The 17,651-nt window shown below is 51.1% G+C and overlaps 1 protein-coding gene across 1 annotated transcript; it reads right to left on the bottom strand.

Annotated features, from left to right (window-relative positions):
• Window positions 1-566: 566 nt before the first annotated feature.
• On the bottom strand, window positions 567-14,039 carry LOC128468338 (ovostatin-like). Its single transcript, XM_053450025.1, has 36 exons — window positions 13,966-14,039; window positions 13,078-13,261; window positions 12,839-12,995; window positions 12,463-12,515; window positions 11,859-11,879; window positions 11,588-11,756; window positions 11,313-11,397; window positions 10,982-11,111; window positions 10,686-10,800; window positions 10,451-10,566; window positions 9,666-9,824; window positions 9,331-9,561; window positions 9,085-9,142; window positions 8,475-8,617; window positions 7,900-8,049; window positions 7,504-7,674; window positions 7,250-7,385; window positions 7,052-7,136; window positions 6,735-6,972; window positions 6,532-6,655; window positions 6,336-6,454; window positions 6,117-6,168; window positions 5,901-5,984; window positions 4,813-4,989; window positions 4,628-4,709; window positions 4,364-4,523; window positions 4,022-4,096; window positions 3,348-3,510; window positions 2,860-3,101; window positions 2,557-2,772; window positions 2,014-2,135; window positions 1,766-1,856; window positions 1,445-1,507; window positions 1,139-1,241; window positions 982-1,026; window positions 567-767 (listed from the first exon to the last, which is right to left on the bottom strand). Exons 1-35 carry the CDS (start codon window positions 14,031-14,033, stop codon window positions 983-985), a joined length of 4,386 nt encoding a protein of 1,461 aa, XP_053306000.1. The 5' UTR covers window positions 14,034-14,039; the 3' UTR covers window positions 567-767; window position 982.
• Between the last annotated feature and the right edge of the window lie 3,612 nt (window positions 14,040-17,651).

The raw sequence follows: 17,651 nt of genomic DNA, 5'->3' as shown, positions 1-17,651 counted from the left end.
GGACGAGAGCCTCGAAAGAGCGTGCTGGCTGACTGCTACGGAGTGCGATCAGCGCCGACAGAAGCAGGGGCGATAAGCAAAGTTTCTCTTACAAAAAAACCCCTAGAATTTAGCAGGAGCCCCGTGATGTCACACTGGCGTGTATATATATATATATATATATTTTTTTTTAAAAAAAAAGCCATTTCTCTTGGGGGGGGGGGGAAATATTTCTTTCCAGTTCCACTATAAGTAAAAACAACTCAATAACCCCCCCCCCCCCAAAGTAAAACAAACCATGGCTGTGGCCGCCGCGGCACGATAGATGTAAGAGGAGCACGATAGATGTAAGAGGGGCACGACCGCCGCTGGAGATAAATCAGGTCGTGGTTCAGCGCTGGCGGTCTAAAGACTTTCACTATATTTATCACTAATTCTTTGATGTGATGATTTATTAAGACCCCAATCCTCCTGTACCCCCCCTGTGTAATACCTGAATTAGTTTCTTTGGGCTCGCAGGTGGATTCTGTACCAAGAATGCACCCCCCCCAATCAATGCCTCAGAAATAAAATCATTAAACCCAAAATGAACCATTAAAAAGGTAAACTGTTTATTAATGGAGACAGGAATATATGAGAACGTTCTGTGACGGGAAAGCACAGCCGGATGATTGCAGTCCGCGCTCGGCCCTCACAGCTGAAGGGGGGGGGGGGTAAAAGGCACTGGGGCAGGTAGTAGAACTGCAGAGAACGGAGAGAAAGCCCCAGATCCGGATTACAAAATATTCCTGAAAAGAACAAAGTGTAAAAGAAGCCAGGTCAATGTTCCGCCCAAGCTCCACCCCAAACCACACCCCCAAAACAAAGTGCCCCTCCTACGAGGAGCGAGCAGGAGAGCGGGTAACTAAAAGGCATTATTTCTGCAGCCCTCCGTCGGCCACTAAACGTCACAGAAGAAATTAGAAATAAACGGGTTCCATGCAGCCGGTCGGCAGACGTTACCTCACGCAGAGCAGGGGTGGCGCAGCGTGGCGATGCCGTTCTCATCTGCAAGTGAAGAGGAGTCAGTTTAGTAGACGGAGGTTTTATCGGGACTGAAGCGGTACGTGGCCTACGTGCCCACCTGGGGGCAATACGGGCCCGGGTACCCCGTACTTACCCGTCTCGTAGTAATCGTAGGCGTTAACGGACTGCGGCTGGAAGTTGAGGACCCGGCTTTGCATCTCTAGGTTGAAGGACAGGTAGACTGTTTGGTTGGAGACCTGCAGGGAGGAGAGAGCGTCAGGCGAGCAGAGACCGGCGGCCGAGGAGGTCACCCCCACACCGGCCGGGCATCAGATTGGGGTCACAGCGCCTCCCCAGCGCGGCAGCCAATGGCTTACAGGATCCCAGGTAATGCGGTGACCGCCGGCTGTGAGTAATGGGCATCGTAATCTGGTTAGCGACGGTTTAAGGCGATACTCACTGAGCTCAGATACAGAATCAGGTGGTTATTTCTTTCTTCTACTTTAGAGACCGTCGTCCTCAGCTGTGCGGAGAAAACCAGAAGGCAAGCAGGTCGTAAGGATCAAGTCCAGCCATATTCTACCGAGCAACGCGTTCGACAACTCCCACCAATCACAGACAGCGGCATTCGTTTAGCAAAAGGTTTATATATTAAAGGTTGTGGGAATCCTTCCAGTAAAATCTATTTTGTGAGCCAGACCACAAAGTCCTGTCGGGTTCTTTATACTATCTGCTATGAAGGAGACCGCCTAGGAAATTCTGACATCCCGACCCGTCTCACCTGAACAAGAGAGGAACGTTCCGGGGTGTATCCAGACAGCATTTTCACGTCTACGATCGCCATGTTTGAGCGATTTCTGCTGCCATGGTAACTGAAGGACAGAAAACAATTATTAATTTTTTTTTTTTTTTTTTAAATAAGCCGATCCTCGGGAATCATTCAGAAGATCCCAGACGTCGTTATTTTTCATGCACAGAACAGGGCAGCGTTTTATTTGTAATCCATGTTTCCCGGCTCATGGCCCGTACCTGACACCGACCGTGACCGTGAAGCTGTACGCCACGCCGTTCACACAGCTGTCCGACGTGTTCACCGACAACGCGAAGGCCGAGTCTTCTTCAGATACCGGCACGTTGTACCGAGTTGCCACCTGGAAAGGAAGCCGAGAGACGGTGAGCTCACGGTACGACCTATTGGTGGACACGGGGCTCTGAACACTCGCCTCGTCGCCTATTGGTTAATGGAACCCAACGACATGCGCAACCAACCGGTGTCAACGCTACCGGTACTCAACACGTCAGGCGTTCGACTCTACGTCTCATCACAGCCACTTACACAGGAACGCGCAACACATAACTCATCCGTTACCAGTCAGAGGAGGTAAAGTGAGCCCGGCTTTCTGCGGTAGGATTTAAAAGGGACATTCACTACGGGGTTAATGGTGCAGCTGCTCTGGGAGTTTGGAAATCCTAATAAATTTTGGCCACGTACTGCCCGGATCCACGGCTCTTCCACCCAGATTATACGTTTCAGCTGGGAAAATTACGCTTAAATCCGCCAAATGGCTTTACCTGCACCAAGACGCTGCCGGTCCCTCTGACGTCGATGGTGTAGTCGCCGGCTCCGTCCTCCAGCGGCTGCGTCTGCAGCAGAAGCCGGTTGGAACGGGTCACGTTGAACGTCGCTACAGCCTGGTTGCCGGACGACACCTGGACCCGGTGAGTCGCGTTCTCGGTGAATACGAGGCTGCCGAAGGCGCCGAGAGCCTGCACAGCCACGGCCGTGTCCTGGCGGAGAACATGCGGGGCGTTGAAGCAAATGCGTCGTTTCAAAAATCAAGCCCCCCCCCCCCATATCCTAAAAAGCGAAGTTACCGCGGTGGAGCGGAATCCTCCGCGCGAGTTCAGCTGTCGTGCCAGCCACAGGGAGATCTGAGCAATGTAGCTTTTGTCAGCATCCGATGGCGCCGGGCGATGAGTTAAAGGCGATCGGCGATGAGTTAAAGCCAGCAGGACGGTGCCGGTGATCTCGATCTCCGCCGACGCGGAAGGCGAGTCGAAGAAAGGAGTGGGACTTGGGTTTGGTTTTTCCGCACGCTCCCAGTGAATGGAGCCATCTGTAACGCAACAGGAAAGGGTTAACCTACCAGGGCACTTGGTTCTGCCCCCGACCACCGGTTTGCTCCATCAGGGTGAAGCGTGAGGCTTATGGTCTGACCTCCACCGGCTTTAATTTGTGCATAAACAGCCGAGTTGAGTGAGAGCGACACGAGTGGAGGGACACGGAACCTCAGGGGCGGCTCAGCTGAAGGAAGCCAACCGATTGAGGCCGTTCCGTGGAGAACGTGATCTAGAACGCGTACCGTCGACGACGGCCTCTTGTTGCAGCTGCTGAAACAGGGCATTGCTGCGCTCTTCATTTCCGAGGACGCGGAACGCGTAGAACATCAAAGCCCGATTATAAAGACTCTGGTTGGTCCTGGAGGCGGCTTCCAGGCAGCCGATCGCCCCCCGCAGCAGCGTTTGCTGGAAAGAAGAAACCGGCAGACTTCAGCTTAAGGAGACCCGTCATTGGGTACTTGTGTGTCACATGATAGTGAAGTTTCCCGGCAAAATTACGCAGGAAGAAAGATTTTACGAGATGAAAGAAATATTTTTGAGGAGGGTCTGGGGTTCAAAGGGCGAGGAATAATCCATTTCATTTGTAATGTAGGGGGAACAGCATCTTTAATAAGGAAAGCTAAGGTTGGGAAGATTGACGCCACATTTGTTTGATCTTATAATGCAGAATCATTCGTCAGAACGCATAATCCAGTGGCCAGAAATATAAGTGCGGGGAGGAAAAAATAGAGTTATATATTTAATGATGAAGGCATCAGGTCGGCCTTCGATAGAACACAAAAAAAAAAAAAGGGGAAGTTTCATCTCGGACAGAAATCCTTTTTATTTGAATTCAAATTAAGAGCAAATAAAAGGCGGCCAAAAAAAGGGGGTTTAAGGTACAAATAAAGGGGGTAAATCTAAACCTATTACTTACCCCTCCTGGGTAGTTGGACTGCAGCAACATCGCAACAACAAATCCGGTGAAACTAACGTCATCTTCAGCGCCGCCCTGCAGGACGGAAAGCAGTAAAGACTATTAAGTTCTAACCAAACATGAGCAGAATCCTGCCCCGTTACCCCCATCACCCCGGGACTGGCCGTCTGCATCAAACCCCCCCCCCGGGACTGGCCGCCTGGCCATCGGCGCCCCATACCGCTCCGTATCCAGCGCATGCTCAGCAGCAAGATACGCCTGGCCGTCGGCCTTAAAGAGCCAGGGGCCGCTTTGCAATTGCCAGTCTGGCTTTGCCCCCTTGGGTTGCCGTTTGCCCCTCACCGTCAGTGCGCTGTTAAATATCATCCCCTGTGGCTTGAAGCAGCCGGTGTTCCTGTCCTGGGATCGCTCGATGACTTGCAGGGCTCGGTTCTGGATGCCGTCATCCACAAAGACGTAGGGCTTAATCTGTTCGAAAGTCCAGAACATCTTAGCGGTCAGCCTGAAAGAGAGGTTTGTGTTTAACGGGGGCTCCATCTCTAATTTATAGAATAACCCCCCAAATCTCCCAGCGCGTTAACAGCTGCGGGTAAACGGCTCACTCACCACGTGCTGGTCGGGGAATTCCCGCTTCCAAACACCCTGGACAGCCCGTCGGGGCGAATGTATTGCAGCTGGCGGATATAGCCTGACACAGAAGGGAGACACCAGGGTTTAGTATCCGAGGATCCCGCCGCGGACACCGAGAACGGCAACGGAGACCTCGCGGGTTCTGACCCGCATTAACCCACCGATTTCCATGTAGCGAGTCGCCCGAGCCAGCGTCTCGTCGGTCAGCTGATTGGTCTGGTTCAGATAATTCAGCACAGCCGGTATCGGCATCAGCATGGCCAGGTTCTGCTCGCCGCAGCCCGTGGGCAACCGGATCAGAGACTCCAGAAAATTCACGGCCAGCCCCATAGGTTCTCCTGCAAGGGAAGAAGAAAACGCGGCGTTTATTGTAGCGATTCGTATCTTCAGAGAACGTCTGCGTGTGCGCCAGGCGCGGGGGCAGAATTTCAGGGTTACTCTATACTAGATGGGAGTCAGACTCCCGTTCAGCAGATTGAGTGTTGGCCGACAGCCGAAGTGTCTGCTTGCGCAGAGGGGACTGTTAAGACCCACTTCCAATGTGACCGCCAATTAACTTACAATTATTGATCATTCACACGGAATCGTGGAGCTGGGATTTGTTGGGATCAGCTAATTCCTAAAGATCCAGGAGCCCCTGGACCACGTGGCTCAGAGTCCCGTGAAGGAGGAAAGTCGTATCTAGTAATGACCTAGAACTTTAACCAGCAAAAAGTTGCCATTGCCCACCATAAAGACAAAGCAGACCGCGGGATCTTTATTAGTAGGCAAGACAAGTTCTTAGCATCCTTCTTGTTCGGTGAGATGGAGAACCTGGCAGCGGTGCCCCTACCAGCAGCCACTCGTGTGACCGATCTAGTAGGACCGGCGTGGCCCCAAGATGATATTATGTCGTATATATGACTACTAGTGGACATTGGGACTCTTTTGCTGGTTGCCTCCATGCAGACGATGCAGCCCCCTGTTGTTGAAGGTGAAGAAGAACGAGTCTCTGAATAAGAGCGGCTGCGGCAGCCATAAAGAAAAAAGCCAACAGCGGAACCAACAACGGAACCGAGCGTAACTTGTGGACAGAAACCTTCATTTGGTTCCAGGTGAGTGACGACACCGGAGACTACGGCGCGTTATTGGCACATGTAGGGCTTTTAGGAGATTGCCTGCTGCTCATTGCCATCCCAGGAGATGTAGGTTTGATGGAGCCGAGACGACTCCACCGGTCGCAGATTTTGCGCAGACAGGTTCTACTCACCAATTACAATCACATTTGACCTGACTGACCCGGGAACCACGTTGTTCGGAGGGGTGATACGGACCGGGATCTGAACATTACGACCTAAAAGAAAAAAAAATTAATTAAAAGAGCGTCCGGCAAAACCAGGGTGCAGCGCAGGGCAGCAGTCCGTTCAGAGAGACCCCAGAACCGAGTCTGATAGAAGAACCTCAGATTTACGCGATGCGGACGCACCTTGGACGTTGACGAGTCTGCTGAACGTAATTTCATTTTCAATTCCTTCAGCCTGGACAGGAGAGAAAAATTAGAATCCAACCCAAGTTTAATGAAAAGGGAAAGCCAGAATCCGGCACTTACACGGCCCAACATTATGGCCGACACTCCAGATAAACTCTCCTCGTCTTTAACTCAATGAGCCACAATCTAATACATCACATGCATGAATGACATCACCTCCACTATGAGCGTCTGCACCACGGTGTCCCTGCGAGGCGACTGAGTCGGGTCATTGCTGCTATCGCAGGTGTCCCCAATGGATGTGGTCCAAGCCGTGAGATTGATGGAGATCACCCCTGAGGAGAAAAAAGTAATAATTCAGAAACAAGGCGCGTGGATCTGTAGACGCGGGTGAAGGAGATGGGCAGGTTACCTATGGCACTCGCGTTTATTCGCCAGGAATAGGAAGCTCTCTGCCCGGTGCAGGTACAGGTGTCCTGATTTCCCTCTTGGAGCTCCGCGGTGAACTCCTCAGAAGAGGCCAACTCAACTCGAGTCTGGAGAAGAAGCCACACGTTATCCGCAGAGCTCTCAGACATGCGCAGGTCACACACCTCAGAACTCTGGCTCCCTCACCCTGATACATTGCGGCAGGTAGTTGGATACAAATCCTCGAAGGAGAAAGGACTCCTCGCGGACTATGGAATAAGGCAACGTAATGTCTGCGAAGAACGGCAAGGAGGAGGTGAAGCTGGCAGAAGAGGATCGAGTGGTCATCCCAAAGCCTGCCTCCTCCGAGACGCAGAAGCCGGTGCCTTTCCACTGGGTGATGGTGCCGGGGACGACCTCCGGCACGGACGCAGAACCATCGTCCCTGAGAGGAGGAGGACATTTTATTATACATTGGAGGGGAGGAACTCGTATAAGGCTTTGTACATCCGGTAGCCACTCACCCAACTTCCGAGAGACTGAAATGCCAGACACCTGGGAAGTTCACTCTTTCCGTGGTGATGACGTCAGCGGATACAGATGCTCCAGCTAAGAAAAAGAATTCAAAGAGATTGTCTCGCCATATTCCTAAGCCATGCACGATTTAAATTCCCTCACTGAATAAGCCCCTACCACCTCTGCTGGAAGGCTGTTTCAGTTACCTGATGAAACAAATACGTCCTCTCTCGCGAATGCCACCGTTGAAAAGGGTCCCACAGGTCCTGGGCGGAAATTTCCTCCTCCGCACACCTCTGGTTTATAGATGGAGGCGTTTGAAGCAAAAACCAAACCGACCCTCTGAAAACCGAAGGAGAAGAAACCAAAAGAACCCAACTTAGCAACGAAAAAAACCAAACAACCCAGAAGAGGCGCCATGTGGCCAGCGATGGGGACATCACCCTCCCCGGATACTCACACTGAACGCTTGGCTGGTGTCTCCTTCCCCAAAGTAGCTGATGGGCTGGTAATACAAACCGTTCACAAAGATCTGTTGGTTTGGGTCAATGCACGGCGGAGATGGGGGAGCAACGTTGTACCCCGCAAAGTAGTAGCCCCCCAGACTATTGTATCGCAAGGAATTATAGACCTGGAAGAGAATGAAGTCCGTAAACCGTCTGCAGGTCGCCCTAGAAAGGCGTTATTTCAGGTGGTGAAGTAGGGGGCAAATTAACCGAGTTAACGGGGCAATGAATAGATTGTGGGGGAAATCAGAGACGGTCATTGGAGTCAATCATGTGACTGCCCGGGACGAGGGTCTAATATTAATAATAATAATAACAATAATAATAATGTCCCCTTTCCACAAACTCACACTTTCAGGCGTCAGATACTCTCTCTGATTAAGCAGCAGGAGGCTGGAGTCAACGACCCGAAGTCCGCACAGGGATCTGGGGGCCGCAGAGACCTCCAGCGTAACATTGGACCCGGGAATCGCCTCGTCGACCGAGAAGGATATGGAAACCTGAAGAGCAGAAGAACGTCAATGCCTTCCAAGTGCGTGCAAAAGGAGAGCGACAGCGAGACCCCCCCACCCCAAATCAACCGTCCTTTCAAAGTGACGGAGAGTCGAACAAGCCGCTCGGTGTCGTTCCATATCCCCTTTAACTGTCGGGTGACTTTAGTTTCATTTTTTTGGAGATAAATGGACAGGCAGATCACATGAATGAGGACACGCGAGGCTGGACCGGAGGGGGGGGGGCACGTTGGCAGGATAAGCATGTGACCCATCGGCATCTCTATCGTGTGCCAGATGCCCGGAGCAGGCCTGGGGACAAAAATGTAAACTGCCCCCCCCCGCCGCAGCGCGCACTCAGGGGGCTCAGATATCTGCAGAATACTTGGACCCCACTTCGACGACGTGAGGCTTCGTGTCTGTTGAGGCCTCACATTATTTTTGAAGCATTTCTCTACATCCAGCTTCACGGTATCACCAACGACTTCCGTGTCCAGAATACTGTAAACAGCAACATCGACGGCAGGAGCCAGGTCTGCCGAGACGCTGAAACTCAGGTTGAATTCACCGCGCAGCGCTGCGGGGAGAGGACAGAGATTATAACCTAATGACCCCAAAAAAACTCGCACAACATATAAAAACATCAACAGCTCTTATTACCCAAACAAACACCTAACGTCCCTATTATATATTATATTATAATAACGTCCCTATTATAACGATCACCAGCCGGACTCTCTGACTAATGGAAGTCTACGGAGGAACGGACTTCATTAGCATCGCCATAAAGCATCAGCTCGGTGTGGTTCTCCAAGTATCAAAGAACATGATTTATTTCTCACCCCACATGGGGCCTCTCCTTTACCCATCTGCTTTTTTGTGCCACACAGGTTTTACAACAGGTGCTGGACTCCAGATGATGTGGGGTAGATAATGAACCCTTAATCATATGGAAGCTTCAGTACAGGAAGTCCCAACGTTAACGTGAACCCAGCGAAGCCCGAGGTGTTGAGCTTTTACCAGTTCATGCGCCGAGATACTTACAGCTGCTCACGTCCAGACTGTGTGCGCCATTTTGAACAATCTGAGCTCTTGAAAGCACCTGCAGACAGAACACAAAGTGTTAAAAAGCTTTGCCCAAAGTAAACCCCAACCGGCCTTCCAGGAGCCGCTGAGTGGAGGAACAAAAGCAGCTGAGATTAACTCCACTCACACCTTACTCCGCCATCACACTTGTGAGACCGAACAGTCCATGCGCCCCCCCCAGCCTCGATGCATTTCATCACTCACCAGGTAATACACCGACAGCCGTCCATTGCTGCTCTCCACTCCCTGTCGGCTGAACGAGTATTGCACTCTAACGTTATGATTCCCTCCGCACGCCAGCTCCGCGCGGGAACCTCGCACCTGAATGAAGCTTCCAGTCCGAGAGTAGAAGCGTCTGACGGAGTAGAAGTCGCCGGTGTAGGTTGGGGTCACCCAGTTGTTGTCGTTGCATTGGTCCTGGTTCCTGTATACGGCCTGGAGAGAAAACAAACACTCGGTTGGGACCGGCAAGGACCGCTGGCTCCGGACCCCCGCAAATCGTGGGCAGTAAGGACACAGAAGGTGAAGCCGGTCCTCACCTGGATCTGGAAGTCGGGCTGCAGGAGTTCGGCCGTATCGATCTCGTGCTCCACGCCGCCGTCCTGAGCGCTCGTCCCGTTATAGACGTTCTGCCCGTTCAGAAGCAGCTCCACGGTCTCGTTAGCGATCGGCCGATCATCAGCGCTCAGCAAGTTCATCTGCGAACACCAAGCCGAGCCGGTTACAGCAGCCCCGAGGCCGGTTACAGCAGCCCCGAGGCCGGTTACAGCAGCCCCGAGGCCGGTTACAGCAGCCCCGAGGCCGGTTACAGCAGCCCCGAGGCCGGCTTACAGGAGCCCGAGGTCGGCTTACAGGAGCCCCGAGCGCGGCTTACAGGAGCCCCGAGCGCGGCTTACAGGAGCCCCGAGGCCGGCTTACAGGAGCCCCGAGCGCGGCTTACAGGAGCCCCGAGTGCGGCTTACTCGCAGGGCGACCCGTTTCATAACCCGCGGGCGCAACTCCCCCGTTACGGCTATAAGACACTTATTGGGTTTTTACTCCCGTTATTAACCCGTTGTAGTCCACAGCCATCAAAAAGAGCAAACCTCCCTTGTAAGGGGCATGGACCTGGGCAAACAGCCCCCCCCCCCGTCCGTGTATATTTACCCCTCAGCATGCGCAATCATCCCGTTAAAGAGAGCGAGGGGTGAGGTTTGATGCAAAGTTTGGACATCTGAGGTTGTTAAGGGGGCCGCGCAGGACGGAATAGAGTTATGTCCCGTCTCCCCTTTGTACAGCGCCACGGAATCTGATGGCGCTATAAATAAAACACATCAGGACTTACCCGAACTCTGTAAGGAATTCCCCGTTTGTAGAACGGCAGCATCGCGTCTCTATCGAAGGCAACGCGCGCGACTTGGCGGCTGATAAAGACGTTCTTGGTCTCGGTCAGCTGAACGCCTGGAAAGGATTAAGAACGTCAGACGCCATTTGGGCCCCAAACACTAAACGGCGGGAACGCTAGACTCGGCAGACCGCCGGCTGGGGAATTCTGCCCCCGACGCGCTCACGCAGCCTACCTGTTCCCTCCTCCGTCAGGGTGAACTGAAGACGCAGCGTCATTGCAAGCCCAGAGCGGTCGAGTTGGAAAGGAGAGAGATCGGTCGTTCCGTTGAACACCCCGTCGGGACCAAGCTGGGGAGGAGAGAGATGTATAAATTATAACTTACATTACAAATCACGGACATAACCTCTATGAAAATGCGACTCCTTTATGGACAGAAGCTACGGGACTTCTCCCTCATCTCCTGGGTGTTCTGCCGGTACCGGTGGCCTCCACGCCAACCAGCCATTCCCGGAGCATCGAGACACTTACTTGTCCCGTGACGGAGACACAAATGCCGTCCGGGTCTCGGTAGCAGGGATTTCCAGCGTAGGAGTAGGAGGAATACTGCCTGCACACCCTGCCGCTGAGGGCCCCAGGAACCCCCTGGCCGTACATGTACCTGCAAGACGGAGCGAAGGATCGATTAACACAGAAAACACATCGAGTCCGTTCAGCACTCACACTCCGCGCACTTTACGGGGGGGGGCGGAGTTCCATGTAACCCCTCCCCAGCTGCCTCTGCTGGAAACAGGAAGCATTCGTCGGTACACTTCTTGCTAGCAGACACGCGATTGGCGTCCTGAGAGGCTGAAAAACTTACATGACCGATATGTTAAACGTCATCGTCTGGTCCAGCACGGTTATCGTGGACGGAGATTCCACGGACATCCTGAATTTCGGTGGCACTGAAGGAACAGAACACAATTTAGTTACTGACAAGCATGGCGGAGCATCCCGGAAGGTTCCGCAGGGGAATGACCGTCGCCCATTAGGGAATTGGGTTCACATTCCCACGAATCTGCCTGGCGGGGATTTGAATGAAACACGACCCGGGCCCCGGGGGCAGAGTTTCCCGTTACACGTTCTTAAACCCACCGTATTCTTCAACCGTGAAGCTTTGGGCGGCGCGGTCAGTCGATCCCCACTGAGCTTCAATCCGGTAGCTGCCGACCTCGGCGTCGCTGAGCAGGGAGAACTGGAAGGAGGCGATCCCGCGAACGGATCCAAGGTTCAGCCATTGGTGCATGCGGTTCCCGGAGGGATCCTAATAATAATAATAATAATAATAATAATAATAAACAAATAAAGACCCCGCGATGGGGAAGGCCCCCCTCCACGCCCCCCCCCAGCGGTGGGAATTACTCACCAACACATGAACAGCCGTGTACTGAAAAAGAAGAGACGCAGAGGTTACAATCCATGAAGGGTTAAACACAGATTACAGATCGAATCGCACCCAATCCGATACAAATAACGGAATAACCGAGCAACGGGATTACCGGCCGCCGAAACCCAGCCGGCTGATAAACCGAATACGACGGACTCATCGGCTTCACGCGGTTACAACGCATCTGCCGCGATTTCTGTAACAGCTTAATAAACGGTACTTTTTACCGGACCGGGTTCTTTCTCCTCAATCGGTACATGTATCCCGAACCCTGCGGCGTCCAATGAGAAACGCCGAGTATTAACCGTGGACTCCGGAGACCGTAGCGGGTTCTAACCAACCGGTTCCGGTGAGATATTTGGTTTATAACGGAAGCCCTAAACATCCCGGAGATCCGGGAATCATCATCCGCAGCCCGACATGTCTGGCCATACAGCAGACGAAGGGTTAAACTTATTCCAATGCCCCCTATATAATCTGCCCTCAATATGATCCGATAAGCCCCCGGAGTCTAAGGGCCGTCGCCGCACAGAGACTTTTATATCGGGAGAGGCATGGAAGGGTTAATAAATATTATACTCACGTTTTCTTCCACCGGTTGCAGTCGGTTATCCAAGGCAATGATCTGGCCCCGCACTGGGTGGGGAGGAATAACATATTTTTATATTTAAATGTATTACGGAGCAGAAACTAAAACCTACGCGAGATTTAATATTTTTATATGGCAGTTAAGGGGTTAATCCTATGGGGTCAGCACCCAACAGCCCCAACATGGGGTCCCCAGGTCCAGCTAGCGTTCCTTCATGGAACGTCTTTCCCAAAAACCACACAGGAAGAAGGAGCGAGAACAGCGCCATGGAATATGATGACGCTATACTAAGTAATAAATAAAGCATTTTACGGACAGCTGGAAGCCGACAAGCGGCCCAAGCGGCCCTGCGTACGGACAGCCGTCTCACCCAGATCCCCAGCTTTGTAGATCGGTTTGTCCAGGTTTACGACGTGGATGTCCCCCATGACATCAATCACCACGGAGCGGCGCTCATCGAAGCGGAGGGTCTGTCCGGCGGCCACGAGAGTCACAAAGACCGGAGCGGCCGATTTTAACCGGGGCACCTGGGGAGGAAGCAGCGGGTCGCTCGAGTCACTGGCTTCCTTGGGAGGAGGAGGAGAAGGGGTTAAACACAGAGGTACGCACCTGGAAAGGGCTGCACTTGAAGGTGTCCCCGGTGGGAATTTGCTCGTTGAAGATAGTGTAGTTTTCATTGAAGACCCCCATAACCACCTCAAGGGCCACAGTTTCATTCATTCGCACAAAGTTAACGCACGCCGTGGCATTCTGCTCGCTCTTCAGCAGGGCCGGGATGGAGAGCGCGTATTGTCTGCAGAAGACAGACCAGCGACGTTACATAGACTTCCAGGAGACGCTTCCACGTAGAGCGATCCCAACAAGGTCACACAAACCCTTCCCACAGACCCACGCAAAGGAGGAAACCAAGAACCTGCCAGATCGGCCCCCTGTCGGCCCATCTAGTCAGTCGTTGGTCTATCCCATGCATGTTCAATACCCTCACTGTATTACCCTCTACCAATTCTGCCTGGAGGCTGTTCCACTTATCCACCATTCTCTCAGTAACAGATTTCCAGAATAAACACTGAAGTTTTAGCTCCAGATCTTTGTCTTTCTTTACTTCCCGATGAGTCATTACCGGTCAGATGTTGGAGGTAACGGACCGGACATGCCCCTCACACAGATCTCATCACTAACGGCAACAGCACCAAAAAGGTTCTATTAACAGACTGCAGTTACAAAACACCCACAGAATCTGCCCATTTGCCCCGGTAAACCGGACTCTTCCCGGGTGAAAGCGATTATTCCAAACAGCCTGTTTCAGAGTTCGTTAGCTTCACGTAATTGGCCATATTTACCGCAAACCGCTTAACATGGAGCAGTCACCATGGAAACCACGCGCACACACACGCACGCGCACACACACACACACACACACACATCAGGTATACCACCTGCAGGCACGATAATATAAAGTGTGACATCATACACCATGCGCAGAAAACTGCCACTTACGGCTCTGCTATCCCCCCAGCGATGAGACTCAGGAGAGTAACACTCAGTAGCAGCTGACTCCGGCTCATCCTGGCTGATCGGTGCTAACGCTGCACCTGCCGCCCTCACCTCCTACCTTTATACACCTGACGGGGGGCGGAGACTTCCTCATTCCTCAATCCCGGAGTCAGACGGCAGGGAAAAGAGAGGGGCCGGGGACGCAGGCAGGGGCCGGAGAGAAGAAGCTGGCAGGGACAGGAGAGAGGACGGCGGCAGGGGCCAGATATGGGACGCCGGCAGGGGGCGGAGAGGGGACGCCGGGGAAGGGACAGGAGAGGGGACACCGGCAGGGGCCAGAGAGAAGAAGCCGGGGAGGGGGCGCTGGCAGGGGCCACAGAGGGGACGCCGGCAGCCACAGACAGCACCCCCAGGGGGATGTAATAAAGGAGGGACCTCAGACACAATGTATCAAAAATGCATTTACAGCAAATGCCCGTTATGTTACACGAGGAGCAGGAAATTAACCCCCGAAGACTTATCAGAGGACAATCGCTACGTTTGAAGAAAGCATCAGGGGTTATGTGGAAAAGGCAATTCTATAGTTGTGAAATCACCATAGCAACCACTTAAATACATTTACATTTTTTTAGCATTTTGGATAAGGTTTGCCCTGTGTACAGAAACTTGTATTAATCGGGGGAATGTCCCGGCTGCCCTGCAGAATGTATATTGTATAAGACACCCTATTAAAGGGACGGCTCAGGGACGCCGAAAATCCGAAGAATCCGCGGGAAATTTAACCCCGTGGCGTCTGCGCCATTTCCGTGTCCTGATTATCCGAGGCCAGGAGGTTCTTTCGCCATGAGACTGGGGTAAAATCTGCCCATCCACCCTGTGATGCCCGGGGGCCACACTCTGGCTCCTCCCAGGTAGGCTCACCAGTCAGCGGGATACTCGGTGCTCCGCAGTGTAATTGCTTGTTTACTGTTTACAGTTGCAATAAATATGAGAATAAATTCTGGGATATTATCTATACAGCATCCCTGACCCCTGGCTGAGGCCCATGAAAAATCACTGATTTATCTATACATTATACAGGGGCCGGTCACTGATTTATCTATACATTATACAGGGGCCGGTCACTGATTTATCTATACATTATACAGGGGCCGGTCACTGATTTATCTATACATTATACAGGGGGCCGGTCACTGATTTACCTATACATTATACAGGGGCCGGTCACTGATTTATCTATACATTATACAGGGGCCGGTCACTGATTTATCTATACATTATACAGGGGCCGGTCACTGATTTATCTATACATTATACAGGGGCCGGTCACTGATTTATCTATACATTATACAGGGGGCCGGCTCACTGATTTATCTATACATTATATAGGGGGCCGGCTCACTGATTTATCTATACATTATACAGGGGCCGGTCACTGATTTATCTATACATTATACAGAGGCCCGGTTACTGATTTATCTATACATTATACAGAGGGCCGGTCACTGATTTATCTATACATTATACAGGGGCCGGTCACTGATTTATCTATACATTATACAGAGGCCCGGTTACTGATTTATCTATACATTATACAGGGGCCGGTCACTGATTTATCTGTACATTATACAGGGGCCGGTCACTGATTTATCTATACATTATACAGGGGCCGGTCACTGATTTATCTATACATTATACAGAGGGCCGGTCACTGATTTATCTATACATTATACAGGGGCCGGTCACTGATTTATCTATACATTATACAGAGGGCCGGCCACTGATTTATCTATACATTATACAGGGGCCGGTCACTGATTTATCTATACATTATACAGGGGCCGGTCACTGATTTATCTATACATTATACAGGGGCCGGTCACTGATTTATCTATACATTATACAGAGGGCCGGTCACTGATTTATCTATACATTATACAGGGGGCCGGCTCGCTGATTTATCTATACATTATACAGGGGCCGGTCACTGATTTATCTATACATTATACAGGGGGCCGGTCACTGATTTATCTATACATTATACAGGGGGCCGGTCACTGATTTATCTATACATTATACAGGGGGCCGGTCACTGATTTATCTATACATTATACAGGGGCCAGTCACTGATTTAATACATTATACAGGGGGCCGGTCACTGATTTATCTATACATTATACAGGGGGCCGGTCACTGATTTATCTATACATTATACAGGGGCCGGTCACTGATTTATCTATACATTATACAGGGGGCCGGTCACTGATTTATCTATACATTATACAGGGGGCCGGTCACTGATTTATCTATACATTATACAGGGGCCGGTCACTGATTTAATACATTATACAGGGGGCCGGTCACTGATTTATCTATACATTATACAGGGGGCCGGTCACTGATTTAATACATTATACAGGGGGCCGGTCACTGATTTAATACATTATACAGGGGGCCGGTCACTGATTTAATACATTATACAGGGGGCCGGTCACTGATTTAATACATTATACAGGGGGCCGGTCACTGATTTAATACATTATACAGGGGGCCGGTCACTGATTTAATACATTGTACAGGGGGCCGGTCACTGATTTAATACATTATACAGGGGGCCGGTCACTGATTTAATACATTATACAGGGGGCCGGTCACTGATTTATCTATACATTATACAGGGGCCGGTCACTGATTTATCTATACATTATACAGGGGGCCGGTCACTGATTTATCTATACATTATACAGGGGCCGGTCACTGATTTATCTATACATTATACAGGGGGCCGGTCACTGATTTATCTATACATTATACAGGGGGCCGGTCACTGATTTATCTATACATTATACAGGGGCCGGTCACTGATTTAATACATTATACAGGGGGGCCGGTCACTGATTTATCTATACATTATACAGGGGGCCGGTCACTGATTTAATACATTATACAGGGGGCCGGTCACTGATTTAATACATTATACAGGGGGCCGGTCACTGATTTAATACATTATACAGGGGGCCGGTCACTGATTTAATACATTATACAGGGGGCCGGTCACTGATTTAATACATTATACAGGGGGCCGGTCACTGATTTAATACATTATACAGGGGCCGGTCACTGATTTAATACATTATACAGGGGGCCGGTCACTGATTTAATACATTATACAGGGGGCCGGTCACTGATTTAATACATTATACAGGGGGCCGGTCACTGATTTAATACATTATACAGGGGGCCGGTCACTGATTTAATACATTATACAGGGGGCCGGTCACTGATTTAATACATTATACAGGGGGCCGGTCACTGATTTAATACATTATACATGTCCAGACACATAAAGTTTATTGGTGAAACTACCATTTGCAGGGATTTTTTCCCCATATTTTTACCATTTAAATGCAGAATAAATGTTTATTATTAATAATTATTATATCGATATTCCAGAACAAAATGAGAAAGGAAAGCCGGCCTGATACATCATGCGAGTTGGGAGTGCATTATTCTGCATTAATTACGGCGATAACATTCCTCCCAACTGCCTCTATTAAGTTGAGCCAGTCCCTCTGTGGGCCTTTTGTGTATCTTCCCTTCCCTGATGCCTCTTTTTTCCTCCCCTGATGCCCCTCTCTTCCCTGATCCCCCTCTCTCCCCCCCTGATGCCCCTCTCTCCCCCCCTGATG

This window comes from Spea bombifrons, chromosome 11 (assembly GCF_027358695.1).
Source record: "Spea bombifrons isolate aSpeBom1 chromosome 11, aSpeBom1.2.pri, whole genome shotgun sequence".
NCBI lineage: Eukaryota > Metazoa > Chordata > Amphibia > Anura > Pelobatidae > Spea > Spea bombifrons.
Note: the sequence above shows the minus strand (reverse complement) of the source record. Positions and strands in the feature narration are given on the sequence as shown.